This window comes from Bos javanicus, chromosome 6 (assembly GCF_032452875.1).
Source record: "Bos javanicus breed banteng chromosome 6, ARS-OSU_banteng_1.0, whole genome shotgun sequence".
NCBI classification, from domain to species: Eukaryota; Metazoa; Chordata; class Mammalia; order Artiodactyla; family Bovidae; genus Bos; species Bos javanicus.
The window spans coordinates 33,990,017-34,016,504 of NC_083873.1; the positions used below are offsets into that span (position 1 = coordinate 33,990,017).

Genomic DNA, 26,488 nt, shown 5'->3' on the forward strand with positions numbered 1-26,488 from the left:
AAATGAGACCCAGAAGGACACATCAAATGGTAAACTGCTTGTGATTATGAATGACTTTGTTTTCTGCTTCTTGTGTTTTTTGGCTTTCTGTTATACACATGTTAACTTTTAAGTATTAAATGCTATTTTTAAAACCTTACAAAAAAAGAGAGAAAGAAAACCTGGAATATATCATTCAGTTTTAAACCTGATTTTTTTTTTGTTGTTGTTTCTAAAAACCAACATAAATACCTGAGCTAAGTAAATATTAAAGAATGAAGCACATTGGGGGAAGGCACTCCTTTACTAAATACTGGATCACATTGAAGCATGATCAGGATAAGAACTGAATTTAAGAAAGATGATAGCAACAGATGGATCTAAAACAGATTTAAGAAACTACACTTTATTAGCAGTCGGATGAGACAGCCTAATCAATAGTTATTCAATCTTAGAATCGGACTTAACCCATGAAAGTGTTAGTCACTCAGTCGTCTCCCACTCTTTGTGATCCCATAGACAGTAGCCTGCCAGTCTCCTTGATCCACAGGATCTTTCCAGGCAAGAATACTGGAGTGGGTTGCCATTTCCTTCTCCAGGGGATCTTCCTGACCCAGGGATTAAACACTGGTCTCCTGAATTGCAGGCAGAAGACCAGGTACCTTCTGAGCTACCTGGGAAGCCCGGGCTTAACACATAAGTTGACATAATATATTAGCATAACACAAAATACTCTCCTGCTCTAATAGCTAATAAAACAATTAGTGTAAAAACTAATTACTCTTATTCCTTACATTATGAACAATTTTCTTATTTGTTAGAATTCCCTGAACACTACTAACTGTGCCAGGAGGGTCTGCAAAACTAAACATGAGAAAAATAGCATAGATTGCAAATACACAGGTAATTGCATTGAGTTTTTCAAAATCTGTATTCATAATGCAACTAGTTAAGTAGAAAGCTGTGTTTATAAAGCAAGTCCCACCCTTGGAAATGCATTAAAATATTTGCAGAACACACAGAGGTGTGAGCATACATTTCCATACTGATTTATGCTTCACTCATGTATGACTGAGACATAATGTGTGTGAAACCACAGTTCAGCTGATTTTAAAATAGCCATATACAAACTATTAATAATATTTAGAATGACAGTGATGAATAATAATACCTGATGAAATACCTGGTAACTTTAAAACTCTTAAAGTATTAACAAAACATTCCTAGTTCAACTAAACACTTGTTTTAAATATAAGTGTAAAATATATGCCACTGAGTGGAAGATCTTAAAACTTCAATGTTTCTGCCTAAAAGAGCAGTCTCAAGACACTGTGACTGTTCTGAGTCAAGTTTAGGAAGTAACTGAAAGGAAAACTTACACCTAAAGTTAATCAGTCACTTTGAAAATGACAATCTTCTGTAGAACAACAAAGTGTTAGTCACTCAGTCGTGTCCGACTCTTTGCGACCCCGTGGACTACAGCCCACCAGTCTCCTCTGTCCATGAGATTTTCCAGGCGAGGATACTGGAGTGGGTTGCCATTTCCTTCTCCAGGAGATCTTCCCAATCCAGGGATCGAACCCAGGTCTCCTGTACTACAGGCAGATCCTTTACCAACTGAGCTACAAGGGAAGCCCAAGGAAGTTAAAAAATTGTCCATAATGGTGTCAAATTAATTAAAGGATCTGAATCTTCTCACTGTCAGAAAATAAAATTTCAGTGTAGCATTTTGGTCATTCATTCTCAACTGCTTTAACCAAAATGTTATTTGCAGTAGTTCAAACTATAAAATTTTTATAGGCAGCAAATGTGCTTTGTTGAAGTATCTATTTATACAGCTGATGTAATCAGAAGAATCTTGCCTACCTCTTAACATAATCTTGTAATCGACAACATTGCTACCTGACTACATCTATTCATCTTCCATTCTGTTGTAATAACACAACTGACACCTAAGAAATTATTCTTTGATCTTTCAATAAACTAAACCTGTGCAGACAGAGGAGGGTGAAAGAGGTTAAATTGGCATTGATTATTTAAGACACATTCATCATTTATTTAACAATCTCCCTCATCATAAGAACTATTGTGTTTATAGGCCTTTGCTGAGACACTCTGAAATTATTTTTAAATAATTCTTGCCACTTGCATTAGAAGTCAGAGCATGTTGTACTTTAACATTAGTTTTAAGACTCTTGATAAATCTGTGGCAGGCTAGAAGTTGTTTATTGTACAAACCTTTGAACTTAATCACTGTAGTGAATTTGGAAATTTGGAACTTTCTTTTAATAGTTTTCATTATAATTAATATCTTTTGGGAAATTAATATCTTTTGAAATTTTGAAATTTCTTTTAATAGTTTTCATTATAATTAATATCTCCCGGGGATTCTATTTCCCATCTTAAGCAAAATGTGTAGTAACAGCTATCTTCACAAGGAAATTATATTAATAGATACTGTAGTCTCTTATAGGGCTTCCCTGGTGGCTCAGAGGGTAAAGCATCTGCCTGCAATGCAGGAGACCTGGGTTCGTTCCCTGGGTCAGGAAGATCCCCTGGAGAAGGAAATGGTAACCCACTCCAGTACTCTTGCCTGGAAAATCCCATGGACAGAGGAGCCTGGTAGACTACAGTCCATAGGATCGCAAAGAGTCAGACATGACTGATTATATTCTAACATTCATGTCACTGAAACATGATCCATAAAGATCAGTAAAGAACAATTTGTGGCTAATATTGACAGCTTTAAAAAGAAAGAGGTGAAAACATCATCCATAATATGCCAGATTTCTACAAGATTTTTCTTCTACAAATACTATTGCAAATTTCAAATAGCATGTATGTAGGTATATATATGTATATACACTTGTGATAAATTAAAGATCAAATTATATTTCCTGAGAAAATGTGAGCAAAATATCAAAGATAACAAATTATTCTTACTGCATACAAGAATATAAAAAATTATAAACCATTATTGAAAATTATAGAAAATATATTTCAGTCATGAAAAAGTTACATTAATGAATAATATTCCAAATAGTTACAACTCAGCAGATTTAAAATGCTTTACTTGTTTTATTTAAAATATTTCCCATCCCAGTTTTTTTTGTGTGTTTTTTTAATACCAACTGCCTTAAAATCTATTATGACAGTTACATCTAGTTACTGGTGGAAGGTTCTGCATGCATATCTTTGTCCTGATTCTGATGCTTATGTCCTAAAATATATCACCAAGAAGTACAAAATATGAAATCTTTAGAACATTATTCTATGTTAATAACTACCCAAATCATATCAGAAACTTGTACAAGGGGATCCATTAAGGACTCACTACTAAGAAATTATTCTTTAACATTACTTTTATCTAGTAAAATACATTAAGCTCTCATTGTCAGATATGAGAAGAGGCTAGGTATGATCAAGAATTAACTATGATCATGGCTTTAATTTTTATTTACACGTTTGGAGAATTAAATACCATTGATATAAGACATTTTGTAAAATCAAGAAAAGTATGGGGCACAGACAGGCATTCAAATGTCAGGCATAAGGAATATCTAGTAGCTAGAACTTAGCTCTCTCCCCACAGATACCATCATGTCTTAGTGGGCATTTCTGACTGGCACCAATAGTGCTGTAGATCTAAGAGGGTTACATTCTACATTTACATTCAGTTATTTAGAAATTTAGAATTTAGTCTGCTAAACATCAGTCTCTTAAATTGAGTAAAATGAAATATCTGAGTGCAAATGCCTGAGTACTTCCTTTTTCCTTGTTATAAGGATAATCACTACTTTTTAAAAGATCAGATTTCCACAAAGAATGTGCATTAGTGAACAAGTGACTTCACTTTTCTGGAACTTAGTCAACTTGTTTAAAAATTGAGGGCACTGAAATAGGTGAATTCTAAGTTTACTTGCAGCTCCTGTGTTAAATGAATTTATGTTGAAATAAGATTTAATGTGGACTATGAATTTATTGTTCTTATTGGACAACTGACTCACAGATTTAAAAACATATGGATTATTAATTGTAAAATACGTACTGGTTTTATATCCCAAAGACCTAAGCACAATAATATGTACTAGAAAAAAAAAAATTAAACAATAACTCCTCTTAAACAGATAAATATTGAATTAGTGCACTAAAGCATATTTGAACTTACTAAAAACATTTACTTTTAAATATCTGAAACATTATCATTTAAATATCAAAGCACTGGAATTGAAGAAGTATTATAGTCAGAATATTGATATCTAGAATATTTAGGTATTAAGAATAAACATGAAATGAGTATAAGAGAATAACTCAAAAGAAGGATAGCTTTTAATTTTTTTAATTAAAAAATAATGCACATAACTATCTGAAAACCATTTTAGCTGAAATTCAAAACTCTGGTTTATTTCCTAATAGAGATAGACAGCTTTATGTTACATATGTTAATGCACTTTGAAAGGCAACACAAATAAGAACATGAAGATCGGTTGACATTTTATCATTAAACCCCCTCATGAGATCTAAAATTATTTCTATTCTATTATTACTTGCCAATAGAGTGGTAAAAATAATAATAATTTTTTTTAAAAAAGCAGAGTATTCTCACAAATGTTAGGTTCAACATAAAGAAGATAACTCATTTATGTTTTCATCGAAAGAAAATTTAAAGTTGTGAACTTAGGCAAAGTGAAAATTTCATAGCTTTGTTTAAGTAGATATTTGAATCAAACTTTTCTAAAATCATTTAGTGCTACTGGAAGTCATCTTGTATTAAAACATGTTTTACATTCCTATTTTGACAGTTCAACAAATATTTCACATGAAGAAAAAAATGCTAACTTTCAATTAAATTACTTTCTGCAGCCCACACCAAAGCCCAAGAGCTAAACTAGTATTGTAAATTTCTCTGCAAAGTTGTGCTCCCTTTTATGTGCCAGAATGTAAAAATGATGTACTTGGCCTTTGGTGATTGAAAATATAATAACTTTATTAATCTGTTAATAAATCAGTACTTTCTTAAAAATAAATTGTCTTAGTATTCTAATACATCTCTTGCACATGTCTGCAAATTCACTAATTCAGAAGACTGTATTAGCGATGTTGGTTTAAAGAAATTAATAAGACATTGGTATGCTAGTCAGTGCCTGTAATTATCTTTTTCAGTTACAGAAGGTATTTGGGGATTATTTAAGAGCAAAAGATAAATGGTGTACCACTAAATCCTATTAAATCAATGCATGGACATAGCAGCAATAGAAGTAAATAAGCTGTGGAGGTCTGAATACCAATAAAAAAGATAAAAATGGTTTTATATAGCTACTTACATCATAGCCTAGAAGTTCAGTTTGTGTGGATTTATCTACTCTTGAAGCAAAAGCCTTCTGTAAGTGCTGAACTTTTTCCTGCAGAAAAAAAAAGAGCAAAACCAAAACACATTTTTTTGTGAGTCATGTGCTTCTACACTAATGTTCCCCCCCCCCCCCGCATTAAAATTTGATTACTGTACAATTCATGATTGTGCATATATTTCGCTGTGGTGGTGTTTTACTTATCAATTTGAACATTCAGAGGTTTAATTTTCAGGTCATAATAACGTCATTTTTGGCATCTTTTCTTTTAATACAGGAACCACTAAGTCAGAATCATGGCTGAAAGCTAGAGACATGCTTTGCTTAAATCCAATATCAAATGATTATGCTAAGTTTTCTATAAGCTATTGTGTTTTCTTTAAATTGAGAGGATTTTACTGATACAGTTTCAGAAGTGTTTACATTTAAAATTCAAAACATTTTCAGTAAATACCATCTTATTCCACTTAGTATATTTTTAATTATTTATTGCTTCTAATTCTCTCATTCCAAAATCTACACATTTAGGAATCTGCCCTTTAGGGGAGCCTACATGAATCCAACCCTGTTATAATTAAGAGATACAATGCATGAGCAAAGTTTGGGATTTCATATCTCAAATGCAAATGTACTAATTCTGGTCTACTAATGTGACTGGTTTCCCCCGCCTGCCAATGCAAGAGACACAAGAGACTCAGTTCAGTCCCTGGGTCAAGAAGATCCCTTGGAGGAGTAAATGGCAACTCACTCCAGTATTCTTACCTGGAGAATCTCATGGACTGGGAGCCTGGCGGGCTACAGTCCATAACGTTGCAAAAAAAGAGTTGGACACTACTGAAGAGACTTAGCATGCATATACACACAATATGACTGGGCCTCTGGCTCTGGTCTTCTTGCTACTAAATGTGTCACTTAGAGTAAAAATTATCTTCACATATTTATTATAATGTGTTCACTGTGTGTAGAGCACAGCTCGGAGTGCTGTATTCACATGATCAGACCTCATCTTGGGATTCTTTAATATGATTACTACCCATTTCAATGAGTCTGCAAAGTTTAAGTTAACAAATTTAACTTGGGTTTCCCAAGAAGTTCATGTGATTCCACTAGGTTCTGCTTTTGTCTTATGTTGATTTAAAGGAGAATTTTATTTTGTTTTCTTCACTTGGTCAATAAAATAGCTCTATAATATTTTAATGATAAAAACTGTTATAACTCATCATTTAATTTTTTCCATGAAGAGACAGTAGTCATCACAAACCTCACTAACAATACACAAAACTAATGTTCCTTCTCCTCCCCTTCTCCCCTCAGGTTACTCCTCCCTTTCTCTTCCTTTCCCTCTCCTTAAGAAATACTCTTTCCCTTAAATTAAATTCACTTAAAAGTGAACAGTCTCTCTTTCCCTTCAGTTCAGTTCAGTTCAGTCACTCAGTCATGTCCGACTCTTTGCAACCCCATGAACTGTAGCATGCCAGGCCTCCCTGTCCATCACCACCTCCTGGAGATCACCCAAACCCATGTCCATCGAGTCAGTGATGCCATCCAGCCATCTCATCCTCTGTCATCCCCTTCTCCTCCTGCCCTCAATCTTTCCCAGCATCAGGGTCTTTTCCAATGAGTCAGCTCTTCGCATCAGGTAGCCAAAGCATTGGAGTTTCAGCTTTAGCATTAGTCCTTCCAATGAACACCCAGGACTGATCTCCTTTAGGATGGACTGGTTGGATCTCCTTGGAGTCCAAGGAACTCTCAAGGGTCTTCTCCAACACCACAGTTCAAAAGCATCAATTCTTCAGCACTTAGCTTTCTTTATAGTCCAACTCTCACATCCATACACGACCACTGGAAAAACTATAGCTTTGACTATAGGGACCTTTGTTGGCAAAGTAACGTCCCTGCTTTTTATTATTATTATTTTTTTATATGGAACGCTTCACGAATTTGCGTGTCATCCTTGTGCAGGGGCCATGCTAATCTTCTCTGTATCATTCCAATTTTAGTATATGTGCTGCCGAAGCGAGCACCATCCCTGCTTTTTAATATGCTGTCTAGGTTGGTCATAACTTTCCTTCCAAGGAGTAGGCGTATTTTTATTTCATGGCTGCAATCACCATCTGCAGTGATTTTGGAGCCCATAAAAATAAAGTCAGCCACTATTTCCACTGTTTCCCCATCTATTTCCCATGAAGTGATGGGACTGGGTGCCATGATCTTAGTTTTCTAAATGTTGAGCTTTAAGCCAACTTTTTCACTCTTCTCTTTCACTTTTATCAAGAGGCTCTTTAGATGTTTTTCTGGAACTCTCTTGCTCTTTCCCTTAAATCCTTAATAAGATATGAAAGTTATCCAAGTTGGTTAACAAAATACATACATAATTTAGGTAAACATAATTTGACACTGATATATATTTACCAAAAAATACCTTATGGATTATTAATGGCCAAACCTTCTAACTTTCCTCTTACAAAACTTCTAGAGCTGCTATTCAGACAATAGTGAAATGGAGATTAGATAATCTAAGATGTAATATGTAAAGGGATGGTTTTTATTTTTTGAAAAGGGTAAGTGAAAATGTGGCCACTTTTTCCAATATAAATTTAAAATGAGAATTAACAAGTTGTGTTTATTTAGACTCCTATTAGAATGTGAGGAGAGGGCAAAAAAGTAGTAACACGTAAGGAACCAATAACATTTGCTGTCACTGAATGGTTGTTTAGAAAAAAATTAGCCAATTGGAGTGGAAGTGATACGGGATCTTTCTCAGGCAATGACATTTGAAAATATTTAGAAGTGAGCGAGACCCTGACAAAGATATATATATATAAACAGCTACTAGTTCAAACTTGCCTAAGGAGAAACAATGAAAGGGACCATAGAAAGAAATGAGACTGTGGTAAATCAAGTTCATGACAGAGAGGATAGAATTCTTTATCAAAGGATTTTAGGTTTATCTTTATTTTTCAAATATTATTTTGAAAATGAAATGAAAGGCCAAATAATACTTTAATTAAATTACAACAGAACTTATTTAAATACTTCCTTTCACCTTACATAAAAAAATTACAAGGAAGCAATCTGGAGAAAAGAAACATTTGAAGTACATTAAAATTTATTTTATTGGACCATCAATTAATTTCCACATGCATGTGATTTAATATAGCTTTTTTCCAATATTTTTCTATGTAAGCAAACAATTCAATTTCTTCTTCCAGATTCTCTCAGAAGGACAAAGGAATATTAAACAATTCAGTTTTTGGCAGATACATTTTATAAGTAACTTAACCCCAGACACTTTCCAAGGAATGAAAATACCAATATTTATTAAATTGTGTTTAATTGTATAAAATTTAATATTTATTAAATTGTGTTTATTAAACTATAAACACACCTTTTTAAAAATTCTGATTCATAAAACATATGTGTGCTTATTAAACAGAATTAACAAATAACTATCACATTCTATAGTAAAAGTAAGCAAAACATGATGAAAAAGAGGAATTTTACTATGTATATTTTTTATTATTTTACACTGCTGACTTATCTGACTTTTTAATATGTAGAGGTTTTGAATTTTATAGAATATTGCTATATGAATAAAAAATATGTAATGGTTTTCTCTCCAAATTTTTGATTAATCTCATCTAACATCAAGAGTAATACAACACCTGTATATTAAAATCAGCTACCATAAATAATGTTTATAAATCAAAGAAAACATAGTTTACAAACGTGCCAAAATTAGTTACTTATATTCACACTTTCCTCTACTTCTGTAATCTTTGCCACTACACTAACAGAATATAGTTACATGCCAAGCACTGGTATCAAGTAATTTATATGAATCCTCTCAAGAATGTACAATGTCTGTTATTGTCTCTTCTCAGAAAAACAGGAAACTGGTCCTTAGTAAGTTGAAATTGTCACTAAAGGTCACATAGGCTATTAAGTGAAAGAGGCAAGTTGGAAAACCTTTATCTGTCTTCAAAATCTGGTGTCCTTTCTAAAAAGATATTCTGGCTGGAAAAGCTGCAAGTGTCATTGCTGCTTCCACTTCATGTATACAAGGACACATACCAAATGCATAGTCACTATCCAGCTAGTATGAAAATAAAACTGCCTTTGCTGTTCATCCTGCCTAAATGCTCTAATGATTCTACTAAGTCATTCTGCTGTACTATAAAAACAGTTTAAGTACATTAGATGGTGACTGCAGCCATGAAATTAAAAGATGCTTACTCCTTGGAAGAAAAGTTATGACCAACCTAGATAGCATATTACAAAGCAGAGACATTACTTTGCCAACAAAGGTCCATCTAGTCAAAGCTATGGTTTTTCCAGTGGTCATGTATGGATGTGAGAGTTGGATTATAAAGAAGGCTGAGTGCCGAAGAATTGATGCTTATGAACTGTGGTGTTGGAGAAGACTCTTGAGAGTCCCTTGGACTGCAAGGAGATTCAACCTGGTATCCTAAAGGAAATCATTCCTGAATATTCATTGGAAGGACTGATGCTGAAGCTGAATCTCCAATACTTTGGCCACCTGATGCGAAGAGCTGACTCACTGGAAAAGATCCTAATGCTGGGAAAGATTGAAGGCTGGAGAAGAAAGGGGACAACAGAGGATGAGATGGTTGGATGGCATCACTGACTTGATGGACATGAGTTTGAATAATCTCTGGGAGTTGATGATGGACAGGGAAGCCTGGCATGCTGCAGTCCATGGGGTCGCAGAGTCGAACATGACTGAGTGACAGAACTGAACTGAGGATTTATCAGCTTATTTCCTTTAAGAGCTGAGATTCCAAAAAATACCCATTATTATAACCAACAAGGCATTTGGAACATGAGTCAGGAATAAAACGATAAAGTTTATACAGCATTATAACACAAAATTGAAAGATGTAAAAAAGCAAACTGAAAACTAAATGTTGAATGGCATTAAATTCTTTAAAAATAGGATTAGTTCAAGCAGGATATTCTAAAAGTATATTCTGCTTAAGTTGTAAGAATCATTTCTGGTGTATGTTTTATGCATTGGCCAATCATAGATCATAAAAAAGTATAATAGATACCATTGATAAATGTATATTTTTGCACTTTCACGTGTGCACATGCAAGCACATGTCATTGGGGAAAAATTGAGAAGGAGAAAATGTGATTTAAAAAAAGATAAAATAATAAAAAAGCTAGTAAACTTGGCTCTTTTTCAGATTCAATAGAGAAATCAAAAAACTGCACAGGCAAGTGAAGTTAAGGCAATCTGACATCACAACAGCTTTACAACAATTCCTAAAGGACTCTAAACAGGAAAGGCCATGGCTAGAAACAGAAGTATCACAAATACGAAAGATCAACAGTAAGGGCAAACATACAATCAAAGTAAGAAATCATCCACAAACAAGCACAGAATCAAAACCAGCAACTGCTAAGTGAGTACAAATTCAGGATACAGCAAGTCCCCTACATACAAATAGTTCCATTCTAAGAGCAAATTTATATATTCAGTTTGTTCATAAGTCCCACAAAGTTATTTTAGGTACCCAACTAACATAATCAGCTATATAGCCTTGTACTGTAATAAGTTTATAATGATTTTCACACAAATAAAAAATAGCAAAAAATAAAGAGTACCTCTTTAATCTTACAGTATAGTACCTTGAGAAGTACACCAGTATAGTACAACAGCTGGCATACAAGGACTAGCATCAAGTGAACAAGCAAGAAGAGCTGCTGATTGGAGGAGGGAGAAGAGGGAGAAGACGTTAGAGCCCAAGGTTTGTCAGCAATAGGAGATGGAGGCTAAGCTGCAGTCTTACTCACACCTGACATTAATGGCACAGGTTCTGGTTCCTTGCTAGATTTAATTCTATCTACCTCTTGCTTATGGACATTCTGGACTTGAAATAAAGATGCTGTAGTACTGTACTCTACACAGTATTGTGCAATAAATGACACAAAAACACCACCACCTGTAGAGGATGCATGCACGTGACAATGTGTGCTAGACGTACAAACTAACATGTGATTTGACACATAAAGAAACATTCACATCTTTGAAAGTTTGCAACTTGAAGGTGTGTAGGTAGGGGACATACTATATTGAAAATGCAGTTGAAATTAAGAGACCAGAAACTGAAAACAATCTTGTTAGCTGCTGTATTAAATATGTAGACTGGTATATCAAAACTTCATGGGAATCACAAGCCAAAAATCTACAATATGCACACACAAAAAAGAAAAAGTGATCCAAACACAAAATGGCAATAAGGGCATATGTCTCAATAATTACCTTAAGTATAAAGGGATTAAATGCTCCAACTAAAAGATACAGACTGGTCAAACAGATACAAAAACCAGACCCACATATATGCTGTCTACAAGAAACCTACTTCAGATCCCGGGACATATACAGACTGAAAGTGAGAGGATGGAAAAAGATGTTCTGTGTAAACAGAAATAAAAAGAAAGCTGGAACAGCAATACTCATATCAGACAAAATAGACTTTAAAATAAAGACTGTCATAAGAGACAAAAAAGGACACTACATACTGACCAAAGGCTCAAGCTAAGAAAAATTATGAAAAAAAAAAACAAAAACTTTACAATCTGTATGGAAACACAAAAGATCCCGAATAGCCAAAGCAATCTTCAGAAAGAAAAAACAAAGCTGGAGGAATCAGGCTCCCTGACTTCAGACTATATCACAAAGCTACAGCAATCAAAATACTATGGTATTGGCACAAAGGGGGCATATAGATCAATGGGGCAGGATAGAAAGCCCAGAAATAAATTCATCCACTTATGGTCCATTAATTTATGACAAAGAAGGCAGGAACATATAATGGAGAAAAGTCAGTCTCTTCACATAGTGCTGCTGGGAAAACTGGGAAGGTACATGTAAAAGAATGAAATTAGAACATTCTAACACAATAGATAAAAATAAACTCAAAATGAATTAAAGACATAAATGTAAGATCAGATAATATAAAACTTCTATAAAAAATATAGACAGAACATACTTTGACATAAATTGAAACAATAGCTCTTTGGATCCACCTCCTAGAAGAATCAAAGTAAAAATAAAAATATCAGATGGAGCCTAATTAAACTCAAAGGCTTTTCACAGCAAAGGGAACCATAAACAAGACAAAAAGACAACACACAGAATGGAAGAAAGTATTTCCAAACAATGTGACCGACAGGTATAAATCAGCTCATGTAGTAGGTATAACAAACAGCTCATGTAGCTCAATATGAAGTAAACAAAGAAATGGGCAGAAGATCTAAATAGACATTTCTCCAAAGAGGACATACAGATGGCCAAAAGGCACATGAAAAGATGTCAACATTGTTATTGGAAAAATGCAAATCAAAACTACAATGAAGGATGACTTCACACTGGTCACAACGGCACTCATCATAAAGCCTACAAATAAGTGATGGAGAGGGTGTGGTGGAAAGAGAATCCTCCCCCATTGTTGGTGGGAATGTAAACTGGCACAATCACTATGGAGAGCAGAATGGGAGTTCCTTAAAAAACTAAAAATAGAACTACCATATAACCCATCTATCCCACTCCTGGGTGTATATCCAAAAAGATCATAACTCAAAAAGTTGCATGCACTCTTACGTTCATTGCAGCATTATTTACAATAGCCAAGACATGGAAAAAACCTGCATGCCCATCAACAGAGGAATGGATAAAGAAAGAAGATGCAATGTATGTATATATATGTGTGTGTATATATATATATGTGTGTGTGTGTGTGTGTTTATACACACACATACACACAACAATTTTAGCCAGAAGAAAAGAATGGAATAATGCCATTTGCAGCCACATGGATAAACCTAGAGATAATCATACTAAGTCAAGTAACTCAGAGAAAGACAATTATCATGGTATCACTTACATGTGGAATCTAAAAAAAATGATATATACGGATTTGTCTACAAAACAGAAATAGATTGACAAACTTCAAAAACAAATTTATGGTTACCAAACTGGAAAGGCATAGAGGCAGGATAAATTAGGGATTTGGAATTAACATTACATACTACTAATATAAAATAGATAACCAACAAGGACAATTAAAGAAACAAGACAATAGTAGCATTTCTGCATGCCAAGACAGAAACCAACACCCTCTTCCAACAACATGAGAAACAACACTACATACGGACGTCACCAGATGGTCAATGCTGAAACCAGATTGATTATATTCTTTGCAGTTGAAGATGGAGGAGCTCTGTACAGTTAGCAAGAACAAGACCAGGAGCTGACTACGGCTCAGATGATAAAATGCTTATTACAAAATTCACACTTAAATTGAAGAAAGTAGGGAAAACCACTAGACCATTCAGGTATAACTTAAATCCTTTATGATTATACAGTGGAAGTGACATATAGATTCAAGGGATTTGATTTTATAGACAGAGTGCCTGAAGAACCATGGATGGATGTTCACGACACTGTACAGGAGGCAGTGATAAAACCATCCCCAAGAAAAAGAAATGCACAAAGACAAATGGCTGTCTGAGGAGCTGTTACAGATTGCTGAGACAAGAAGAGAGGTGAAAGGCAAAGGAGAAAAGGAAAGATATACCGATCTGAATACAGAGTTCCAAAGAATAGCAAGGAGAAATAAGAAAACCTTCCTAAGCGAACAATACAAAGAAATAGAGGGAAACAATAGAATGGGGAAAACTAGAGGTCTCTTCAAGAAAATTAGAGCTACCAAGGGAACATTTCATGCAAAGATGGGCACAATAAAGGACAAAAACGGTATGGACCTAACAGAAGCAGAAGATATTGAGAAGAGGTAGCACTAACACACAGAATGATACAAAAAAGATCTTCATGACCCAGATAACCATGATGGTATGATCACTCACCTAGAGCCAGACATCCTGGAGTGCAAAGTCAAGTGGGTCTTAGGAAGAATCAGTACAAAGATAGTGGAGGTGACGGAAGGCCAGCTGAGCTATCTCAAATCCTAAAAGATGACACTGTTAAAGTGCTGCACTCAATATGCCAGGAAATTTGGAAAACTCAGGAGTGGCCACAGGACTGGAAAAGGTCAGTTATCACTCCAATCCTAAAGAAAGGCAATGCCAAGAATGTTCAAACTACCTCACAATTGCACTCATTTCACATGCTAGCAAAGTAATGCTCAAATTCTCCAAGCCAGGCTTTAACCGTGCATGAATTGAAAACTTCCAGATGTTCAAGCTGGATTTAGAAAAGGTAGAGGAATCAGAGATCAAATTGCCAACATCTGTTGGATCACAGGAAAAGAAAGAGAATTCCAGAAAAAATATCCACTTCTGCTTCATTGACTATGCTAAAGTCTTTGACTGTGTGGATCACAACAAACTGGAAAATTCTTAAAGAGATGGGAATACCAGACCATCTTACCTTCTTCCTGAGAAATCTATATGTAGGTTAAGAAGCAACAATCAGAAGCGGACATGGAACAACAGGCTGGTTCAAAATCAGGAAAGGAGTAACTCAAGGCTGTATACTGTCACCCTACTTATTTAACTTATATTCAGAGTACATCATGCAAAATTTGGGTTGGATGAAGCATAAGCTGGAATCAAGACTGCCAGGAAAAATATGAACAACCTCAGATATGCAGATGACAACACCCTTATGGCAGAAAGCAAAGAGGAACTAAAGAGCCTCTTGATGAAGGTGAAAGAGGAGAATGAAAGGATGGCTTAAAATTCAACATTCAAAAAACGAAGATCATGGAATCTAGTCCCATCATTTTATGGCAAATAGATGGGGAAACCATGGGAACAGTGAGAGACTTTCTTTCCTTGGGCTCCAAAATCACTGCAGATGGTGACTGCAGCCATGAAATTAAAAGACACTTGCTCCTTGGACAGAAAGCTATGACAAACCTAGGCAGCATATTAAAAAGCAGAGACATCACTTTGTCAACAAAGGTCTGTATAGTCAAAGCTATGGTTTTTCCAGTAGTCATGTATGGATGTGAGAGTTGGACCATAAAGAAGGCTGAATGCTGAAGAATTGATAATTTTGAACTCTGGTGTTGGGAAAGACTCTTGAGAGTCCCTTGGACTGCAAGGAGATCAAAACAGTCAATCCAAAAGGAAACAAACCCTGAATACTCATCAGAAGGACTGATGCTGAAGCTGAAGCTCCAATACTTTGGCCACCTTATGGGAAGAGCCAACTCATTAGAAAAACCCTGATGCTGGGAAAGACTGAAGGTGGGAGGAGAAGGGGATGACAGAGGATGAGATGGTTTGATGGCATCATGGAATCTAGTCATTGAATCTAGTCATGGAATCTAGTAATTTGACTCAATGGATGCAAATTTGAGCAAGCTCCTGGAGATGGTGCAGGACAGGGAAACCTGGTTTGCTGCAGTCCATGGGATCACAAAGAGTTAGACATGACTGAGTGATTGAACAACAGCAAAAGACAGAAGTATAGGTGAAGGGGGAAAGCTAAAATTGGGTAAAAGGGTACATGATATCAAAACCTGAGATTAATTACCATATTTTAGTATTTTTTATCACCCTTTTGCTAATATACATATGATTTAAACAGTGCCACAACAGTCCTAGTTAAACCATAGAAAATCAAAAACAGTCGTGTCAAGAGTCTTTTGAGACTCTATGATCTGTAGTCCACCAGGCTCATATGTCCACAGAATTTTCCAGGCAAGAATACTGGATTGGGTTGCCATTTCCTAGAGCAGGGGATCTTCTCAATCCAGAAACTGAGATCACATTGTCTGTGTCTACTGCATTGGCAGGCAGGTTGTTTTACCACTCAGCTCCCTGGGAAGCACCATATGAGACTGAAGGAGAAATCAATGATTTAATCCTTGATGTCTGCTCAAGAATGAGGAGGAATACGGTCTTCTCCCCTTCCCATTTTTTCTTTGATTATACAAATGTAGCCCCCTTGGTCCCTGGGGTTGCTGTGCTCTCACGCCAGCCCACTTGTACCTCTCACAAGCATACTATGCTAATAAACTCACTCTTTGCCTATCACTTTGCCTCACACTGAATTCCTTCTGTGACAAAATGAAAGAACCCGAGCTTAAGTTCTGATACAAGGTGAGTAGTTTGAATTAAAAGACAGTAGGTTCATGTCCCCTTCTAGTTCAAGGATTATGGGTTTGAGTCCCAATCTGAGGTTCAGGTGGGTTCAAATCCTACCCAAGGAGGAGTATGGTTTTGATTATAGCCCCACTATATGAACACATACCTGCTGCTGCTAAGTCACTTCAGTCGTGTCTGACTCTGTGCGACCCCATAGACAGCAGCCCACCAGACTCCCCTATCCCTGGGATTCTCCAGGCAAGAATACTGGAGTGGGTTGCCATTGCCTTCTCCACACATACCTGAGGCTGTGTTATTATCCAAATGTTGAAAAGAAAGCTTTGCAAAGAATAGGTTTGAATTAGAAAAAGGAATATCTTAAAAATATAAAAAGAACACAAAGACTGCTTAAAATAGTATAATCCTAAATTTAGATTCTAAATCATGGATCTAAAGATTAGTTCATGGAAAGAAGAAACAATATTGAAAGACTGAGACTGCCACTCTATAAGAGGAGAAAAACTAACTTTTAAAATTTAAAGCAATGTAATTCAACATAAGAAAATTCACATTGAGTTAATTTTAAACTAGAATTTGGGTGGATGAAAAAGAGTTTGGAGTCCTTTATAAGATGGTGCTCAATGTCAATGGATATGCATGCTTAGTTGCTCAGTCCTGTCCAACCCTTTGCGAGACCAAGGACGGTAGCCTGCCAGGCTCCTCTGTCCATGCAGTTCTCCTGGCAAGAATTCTGGAGTGGAATGCCATTTGCTACTCCAGAGGATCTTCCTGACCCAGTGATTGAACCTGCATCTCTCACATCTCCTGCACTGGCAGGCAGATCTTTACCACTACACCACCTGGGAAGCCCATCAAGATTATTTAAATATAAAGAATAAAAATACAAGGAAAGTTACTGGAATTTAATGATGCCAAGTCCAAGGATAAACTCAGGAAAGAAAAAGCAATATTACAGAGCACATTGATTATTTTTACCCACCATTAATGAGGCTGTATTACTAAAGACATCAGCAGGATTATAAACAAATGGTGACCAAGCAAATTAAACCTCTTCACATAGAACATAAAATTTCCTGGAACTGTCAAGAAGATATTAAAATATTTTCTCGCTTTTTTGGTTACAGAAAGTTGCTAACATTAACAAACTGTAGGGAGAATAACATCAGGAATCCCTGTGTACTCATTACCCACTTTCAACAACAGAGACTGGAATTTAAATACGAAAGGTCTCGGAGAAGGCAATGGCACCCCACTCCAGTACTCTTGCCTGGAAAATCCCATGGACCGAGGAGCCTGGTGGGCTGCAGTTCATGGGGTCGCTAAGAGTCGGACACGACTGAACAACTTCACTTTCACTTCTCACTTTCATGCATTGGAGGACATGGCAACCCACTCCAGCGTTCTTGCCTGGAGAATCCCTGGGATGGGGGAGCCTGGTGGGCTGCCATCTATGGGGTCGCACAGAGTCGGACACGACTGGAGCGGCTTAGCAGCAGCAGCAGCAGCAGCATTAAATCTATACTTAATAGCTGCACTGGTCAGTATTGTCCTTCAACTTAGATAAGAGAAATTTGTATTAGAGAATCCATTCTGGCCATCCACCCACCATGTTTCTGTCTATGGAGAGAGGAATCTCTCCCCATGTACAAAATCAAAGCCATGTTTCCCCTTTCAACCACACTCCAGAACCTTTGAATTAATTGCCTGGTTTAGGACATGACCCAGGTCATTCCTCCTGAGGGTCATGAGGCTCTGAAGGGCCGAATCTAGGACAGTGAAAGACCAGGTTAGTCTGGAGCCAGGACTTGCTCTCTCCCCATTGCCAAGTTCCTTCACAGATGCTAAGGGATCCAAAAAAAAAAAAAAATCTGTAATTTTATCATAGCTTTACAAGTCACTAAAGTAAAAGAAAGTGAAAGTGAAACCCCTCAGTCACATCCGACTATTTGCAATCCCATGAACTGTAGCCTACCACTGTCCTCTGTCTATGGGATTCTCCAGGCAAGAGTACTGGAAGTGGGTTGCCATTTCCTCCTCCAGAGGATCTTCCCGACCTAAAGATCAAACCCAGGTCTCCCGCATTGTAGATAGACGCTTTACCGTCTAAGCCACCAGGGAAATCCTCAGGACCACCGTGAGCACCCTTTATTGAACACTTGCCTCATGTGGTCTGGAGCAATTCACCTGCGTCATCCCTGATCCTCAAAGCGGCCAGGGGTGTGGGTGGGAGGCCAAGGCGCAGAGTCTACATGCAGGGCCCTTCACTGTCGAGCTGACCCCATTCAGTCCCTGAAACCCTGCAAGTGTCACCAGTTTGTAGGACCAGGACCCAAACACGCAGGTGGAAGCTGTGCTCCCACCTGTTGCCATGGTGGACTCCGGCTTCTCACTTGTCTCCTCTCAACAGGCGCCGTGCTCCTGGCTGAGTAACAGCCCCAGTTAGGAGGAGATCACCAAGTGGTACCTGGGCTGGAAGTCCGTGTTCTCGGACCAAGTGCTGGTGCCCCATCCGTCAAGGACAAGTTCAACAAGGCTGTTGACATCATGAATGTTGGTGAGTGGGGCCCCTGGTGGAGGCCCTGAGCACATGAACCACACTGATTTACAGTTCAGGCACCTGTGGGCTCCAGGACACAGACTCGTCTCATCTCTCAGCCCCTCCACATAGTTACTTAGCCAGCAGCTGCTCCCCTGTCTTCTGTGGCTGAGAGGAGCACTGTTCCTGAACGGAGGCTCACGTAAGCCGAGTCCACCTCCGTCACCACTGTGCTGGCCGCTCTTTGGTGCGTCTGCCCAGCCGGAGCTGGTGGCCAGTCTAACACTAAGGACTTAACCCATCATCTTTCCTCACCCACACAGAGTGGAGGAAGGATTTCCAGTATGAGGCCATGCAGGAGCAGTGCAAGGCCAAGAACATGGCCCAGGGGGCATTGGCATGCCCACTAGCTCTGTGCCTATGAACTTCAAGGACCTCATCGAGACCAAGGCCAAGGAGCACAACACTGTCTCCATGCCGGTCATCGGGAAGCAGTACGAGGGCAAGCAGCTAGCATTAGCAAGGTATATTTATCAAGTTACAAGGCTAGAACCATTTTATTGAACAGTTTTTAAAGTGAGTCCCCTTTTTGTGTTCTTACCCCGAGTCTCACAAATGTCAGCAGCTGACTGGTTCCTAGGTGCTTCTGGTTTTTGGTTATCCTACCTCAGGAAAAGTTTGACAAGTTGTAGAAAAGGGCAAAGAGTAAAGGGGTTTATTTTATATTGAAATATTTCAAAAAATGGGTCAAAAATATAAGGACAGAGAAAATGTCAGTAAACCAATACAGCCCTGGCTCTCCTGGCATTTATTTATTATTCTAACTTCATCTCATACCAGTCTTCTCCTTGAAAACTGACTCATGATCATCTTCCTTCAGTTGCATGAGTGAACTAAGATTTTTCACCCTTTTTTTTTTCACACTTAAATTTTTAAAATGCTATTTCCTCCATCTGGAAATGATCTTCATATTAGGTGCCTCTACTGCTTCAGATATGTCTTCTTTAAATTAGATCAGGTGATTCTCTTTTAATCTCTCTTTTTTTAAATTACATGTCCTCCATTTCAATTACTCCTTTTATTTGGCTGTTTGCCTGTATTTGTTCCGTCTTTTGCAGTAGCATATAAATTCCTTATAGCAAAGATCGAATCTATTTAGAGCCATATTGACACCACACTGTCTAATGTAGTTTTTGGCACATTCTAGGTGTTGGATCCATTTTTTTTTTAAATAAAGAAGTAGGCAAATGAGAGATGAGGCATGAGGTTTGAGAGGATTCAACAGAGACCATCTGGTGAGCTGACATACTGCAGAAGCACTGGTTATAGGGAATTTAATATTAGAGACATGACAAGTCCAGTAAAATTTCTGGCATTTGTATGGTATATAAATTTAAGTAGGGACATATTGGAAATGATATATGAACTAAGGAGCTATCCTAGTAATTCTAAGCTGTACAGATTTCTTAAGAGAAAATCAAGGGGGAGAGGACAGGAAGCAAAAGATAAAAGTGAGGACATTCAAGAATAGGTACAAATGAAATATGTCTGAGGAACTGATACAGGTAAGAAATATTTTCATGAATAGATTAGAATTTTTCTTTTTCCCAAGAAAACCTTACATATTCTATCCTTACACTTTCTTGAATTTTACATCATGGGTAAGAAATTAATAAAGTGATTCCTCCAATGATGGTGATTAAGGGGAAAACATCAATGTAGAAGCAACTTCTACAGGAAATTAGGCCCAGTGTATTTTTGATACTTCAAGTCCAAACATTCCCTCATTAACACACCCAGTCTATAAAACTCACTTTTTAATTATCCAGGGACCCTCCATATTCCCCTGGATCCATCTGCACAAGGGGACTTCTGCTAGAAGCATCTTTCTGGCTGCTTTTCCTACCTCTCACTCTCTTATCTCCATTCATAATCTGGTAAGTGGCATTGGGTAAACAAACTTGCTCTCCTTCTTGCTGGTGTGGTCTGTCTACAGGATGAAATCTCAGCTTGTCCAGACATAAGCTTACAGACTCTGGCCCTGTGAGAGAGGTCTGAATTTTTGTCAGCAACCTCAGTGGGGTACCTAAGAATGTATTGGATACTTACATGGCTGCATTCCAAGCCAGATTTGGATTGTATTATATTCTAATTCAATCTCTCTGAATGTTCTAGCTTGATATTAGTTCTGAATTTAGGAAGGCAAAGAAGGATGCTGTTTACTGCCCCTTATAAAGCTCTCTCTCACACATGCACACACACACACAGATTCAACTTGTAAAAATTGAATTTGAATATAGTTACTGGGAAGTTCTAGGACTTTTAATAGTGTTGACTAATACAACCTTAATTCAACCTTGAAAACTGTTCCTATTTAAAAAAATATCCATAAAACAGAAATGTGACTGCCTGTACATTGAGATTGACATCGTTGAAAGCATGACAAAAATTCTTGTAGCTTTTCCTTGCTTGATTTTTATTTAGAAGGTCAGAATAAAAGAATACCCTGCTGACTTTATCATTATGGTTTAAAAATTAGATTCCTGTTTTGAAGAAAATAACCACTTTTTCTTCAAAATTGTGAAGAATTGTGATTATTTTACTTTATGGTTGATATTGATTTATTTTTTGTAGATAAAATTCTTATAATAAACTGAGAAGTGACATAAAGTTTCTCAAGGCGGTCATTCATGAACAGCAATATGCTGATGACAGCATTCCAGAAGGATAAGCATAAGGGAGACAAGATCATTGAAGAAGTGCAGAGTCAGCAGAGCATTACAGGTTGACAATCAGCTGCAAAACAATGGATGTCATGAATCACACTTCACCAGAAGCATTGTATACACAGATCAAACTTTACTGGCAAACTCTAATTCCAAACACCATAAAATGCCTTATCCTACAAATTTCCTTCAACATATTCATAAACAAAAGTAAAAATAAAATACAATCCCATAAATGTATATGTGAACAGCAAAATCTACTAAGACAAAATCTACATCAAATCTAACAGCACAAGTTTGCTAAGAAGGGATTGTATGTGACTACACCAACTACTTAGCTGCTTTGGATATCTGTTTATTTATCTTTCAACAGAAATAGTATACAGAAATGGTTCAGTTCAGTTCAGTAGCTCAGTTGTGTTCGACTCTTTGCGACCCCATGAATCGCAGCATGCCAGGCCTCCCTGTCCATCACCATCTCCCGGAGTTCACTCAGACTCACGTCCATCGAGTCAGTGATGCCATCCAGCCATCTCATCCTCTGTCGTCCCCTTCTCCTCCTGCCCCCAATCCCTCCCAGCATCAGAGTCTTTTCCAATGAGTCAACTCTTCACATGAGGTGGCCGAAGTACTGGAGTTTCAGCTTTAGCATCATTCCTTCCAAAGAACACCCAGGGCTGATCTCCTTTAGGATGGACTGGTTGGATCTCCTTGCAGTCCAAGGGACTCTCAAGAGTCTTCTCCAACACCACAGTTCAAAAGCATCAGTTCTTTGATGTTCAGCCTTCTTCACAGTCCAACTCTCACATCTATACATGACCACTGGAAAAGTCATAGCCTTGACTAGACGGACCTTTGTTGGCAAAGTAATGTCTCTGCTTTTCAATATGCTATCTAGGTTGGTCATAACTGTTCTTCCAAGGAGTAAGCATCTTTTAAGCTGGGCTTAATTGATTTGAATAAATATTTAATGGATAGCTATAATTTGTTAATTCATCCATCAGTAATTACAGCATATTTATGCAAACTATGAGTCCAAGACATATAAGAATTTTAATATTTATTATTTTGTATATTTTATATCTAAAAATAAAACTATTTCTACAGGATTTTTGGCTAAATGTTCACTACAAGGCATTTTAGAGCCCAGCTCCTTAGTAAGACACCACTTTGCTAGCTGTGCAGCTGGTGGAAGAGGTGAAGGTTCTATCAAGAGATATGTTTCCATACTCTAGGAGACAAATCACAGACACACACACACACACACACACACACAACACTCTTGCAATTTATGTTAAAGAGAGCTCTGTGAATGTTTTCCTCTAGATGTTTTACATCTAGTATTATATTTAGATCTTTAATCCATTTTGAGTTGATATTTGTGTATGGTATTAGGTGTTAGAGAATATTCTGATTTCATTCTTTTACATGTAGCTGGTCCAGTTTTCCCAGCACCATTTATTGAATAGATTGTCTTTTCTCCACTGTATATTCTTGCCTCATTTGTCACAGATTGACCATAAGTGCCTGAATTTATTTCTGGGGTTTCTATCTTGTTTCGTTGATCTTTCTTTTTTTTTGTGCCAGTGCCATACTCTTGATTACTGTACTTTTGTTGTATGGTTTGAAGTCAGGGAGCCTGATCCTTCCAGCTCTACTCTTCATCCTCAAGATTCTCCTAGATATTCACAGTCTTTTGCATTTCTATATAAACTAACAAATGAAACAATTTTTTCCCCTAATTTTGTAAAAAATGCCACTGGTAATTTGATATGCAAACTGTCTTGGGAAGTATGGTCATTTTAACAATATTGATTATTCTATTCCAAGATTAGAGTATATCTTTTCATTTGTTTGTATCATCTACAATTTCTTTTGCTGTCTTATAGTTTTTGGAGTACAGGTTTTTGCATTATGTATATTTATTCCTAGGTACATTTTTAAATGCAATGGCAAATGAGAATGTTTCCTTAATTTTTCTGATATTTGTCACTGTATATAAACAATAGATTTCTGTACATTAATTTTGTATCCTGCAACTTTACTGAATTCATTAATGAGGTCTATATGTATAGTGTCTCCTATGTATAATAGTATCATGTCATAATCTGCAAAGAGTAACAGTTTTACTTCCTCCTTTCCAATTTGGATTCCTTTTATTTTTTCTCCTTATGATTTCTGTGCTAGGGCTTCCAAAATTATGTTCAATAAAGGTGGCAAGAATGGGTACTCTTGTCTTGTTCTGGATCTCAGGGGGAATGTTTCAGCTTTTCATCATTGAGTATGATGTAAGCTGTGGGTCTGTCATATAAGGCCTTTATTATGCTGAGGTAGGTTCCCTCTATGCCCACTTTCTGGAGAGTTTTTTTTTTTTTTAATCATAAATAGGCATTGAATTTTATCAAAAGCTTTTCCTGGTTTTTAATATTCCATTTATTAATATGGTAAATCATACTGATTGATTTGAGGATACTAAAAAAAATACTTGCATCCCTGGGTAAATTCCCCTTGATTAAGATGTATGATCCTTTTAATGTACTGTTTGATTTAGTACACAAAGGCTTAATTTCCAAAATAGATATGCAGCTGATATAGCTCCATATCAAAAAACCAAAACAACCAAATTTTTAAAAATGGCAGAAGACCTAAATAGACACTTCTCCAAAGAAGATACAAGGTTGGCCAATAGGCACATAAAAAGATGCTCAACATTACTAATTATTAGAGAAATGCACATCAAAACTATACACATCAAAAAATGCACATCAAAAATAAGAAGCTACTTCACGTCAGTCAAAATGGTCATCATCAAAAAGTATATAAATAATAAATGCTGGGTGTGGTGAAAAGGCAACCTTCCTACACTGTTGGTGAGGATGTAAATCGGCACAAACACTATTGAGAACAACATGGAGATTCCTCGAAAAACTAAAAATAGAGTTACCACACGATCCAGCAATCCCACTCTTAAGATATATACGCAGAGAAAGCTAATTTGAAAAGATACATGCAACCTAATGTTCATTGCAGCTCTGTTTACAGTCGTCAAGACATGGAGGCAACCAAAATGTCCACTGACCGATGAATGAATAAAGAAGATGTGGTACATAAATACTATGGAATACTACTAGGCCATAAAAAGAATGAAAAGTCATTTGGAGTAATACGGATGAACCTAGAGATTATCATACTAAGTGAAATAAGTCTGAAAGAGAGAGAAAAGTATTATAAAGTATTACTTACATATGAAATATAAAAAAAGATAAAAAAATAACTTATTTACAAAACAGAAATAGACTCACATAGAAGACAAACGGGGTTACCAAAGGGGAAAGGTGAGGGGAAGGATAAATTGGAAATTGGGGATTAATTGATATACATTACTGACAAGAACCTATGGTACAGTACAAGGAACTATATTCAATATCTTATAATAACCTATAATGGAAAATAATAAATATACACATGTATATATATATGTATGTATGTATACCTATCTATATCTGAGTGTCTATACCCACACATATACATATGTCAATAAAAAAGTCAATCCACCAACCAACCAAACCAATCAAAAACAAACACATAAATACAGGAAACAGAATCACGGTTACCAGACAGGAAAGGCTGAGGAGGGCAGAATGAGTAAGTCAAGTGTATGGTGATTGACGAAAACTAAACTTTTGGTGGTGAGCATGCTGTCATGTATACAAAAGTCAAAACATGTGAAATGTTTTGTAATGTTTATAACTTATGTAATGTTACAAACTGCTACTTTAATAAATAAAATTAGGAGAAAGTTTAAAAAGAGAGTGATAAGTAGAGAGCACTGAACGCAATGCTCTCGTTACAGAGAGAGAGGCAAAAAAAAAAAAAAAAACCCACAACACTGTTATCCTTGCTCTTTCACAGCTTATAGCTCATAGGGGACATAGGCTTCAACAAGGAAACACACCACTAGGTAAAAAATTACAAGTTTTGGTAAGTCATATAATGGGAAGCAATGAAGTATTAGGAGAGGGAATGACATAAAGATGCTCTTTATCTAACATGTGAAGATACAGCAGATGTTATTTGAGAAAATGATACTCTAGGTTAAACCTACAGGACAAGGACACATCCAGGCAGTAAGAAGGTGACTGTTTTTGAAAGAGATAGAAAAAATAATGAAAGAAGTATGTGTGTTTGTGTGTGTTTCATGGCGTTAGTTCAGTTCAGTGGCTCAGTTGTGTCTGACTCTTTATGACTCCCATGGACTGCAGCACGTCAGGCTTCCTTGTCCATCACCAACTCCCGGAACTTGCTCAATCTCATGTCCACTGAGTTGGTGATGCCATCAAACCATCTTGTCCTCTGTCGTCCCCTTCTCCTTTTGCCTTTAATCTTTCCCAGCATCAGGGTCTTTTCTAATGAGTAAGTTCTCATCAGGTAGCCAAAGTATTGGAGCTTCAGCATCAGTCCTTCCAATGAATATTCAGGATTGATTTCCTTTCAGATTGACTCGTTTGACCGTCTTGCAGTCCAAGGGATTTCTTCAACACCACAGTTCAAAAGCGTCAATTCTTTGGTGCTCAGCCTTTTTTATGGTACAATTCTCATATCCATACATGACTACTGGAAAAACCATAGCTTTGACTATACAGACCTTTGTTGGCAAAGTGATGTCTCTGCTTTTGAATATACTGTCTAGGTTTGTCATAGCTTTTCTTCCAAGGAGCAAGCATCTTTTAATTTCATAAATGCAGTCACCATCTGCAGTGATTTTGGAATCCAAGAAAATAAAGTCTCTCACT

The 26,488-nt window shown here is 36.8% G+C and overlaps 1 protein-coding gene and 1 non-coding gene across 4 annotated transcripts in view; both read right to left on the reverse strand.

Moving 5' to 3' along the window:
* Positions 1-26,488, reverse strand: part of CCSER1 (coiled-coil serine rich protein 1) — a 1,487,503-nt gene that overhangs the window by 664,973 nt on the left and 796,042 nt on the right. For all 3 annotated transcript variants that reach the window (XM_061419670.1, XM_061419671.1, XM_061419673.1), the window contains exon 9: positions 5,304-5,381. In XM_061419670.1, the coding sequence (XP_061275654.1) occupies positions 5,304-5,381 (78 nt within the window). The remainder of the gene's footprint in view (positions 1-5,303; positions 5,382-26,488) is intronic.
* Positions 7,245-7,351, reverse strand: LOC133250165 (U6 spliceosomal RNA). The gene has a single exon (XR_009737269.1). It is a non-coding gene; the product is annotated as a U6 spliceosomal RNA (small nuclear RNA).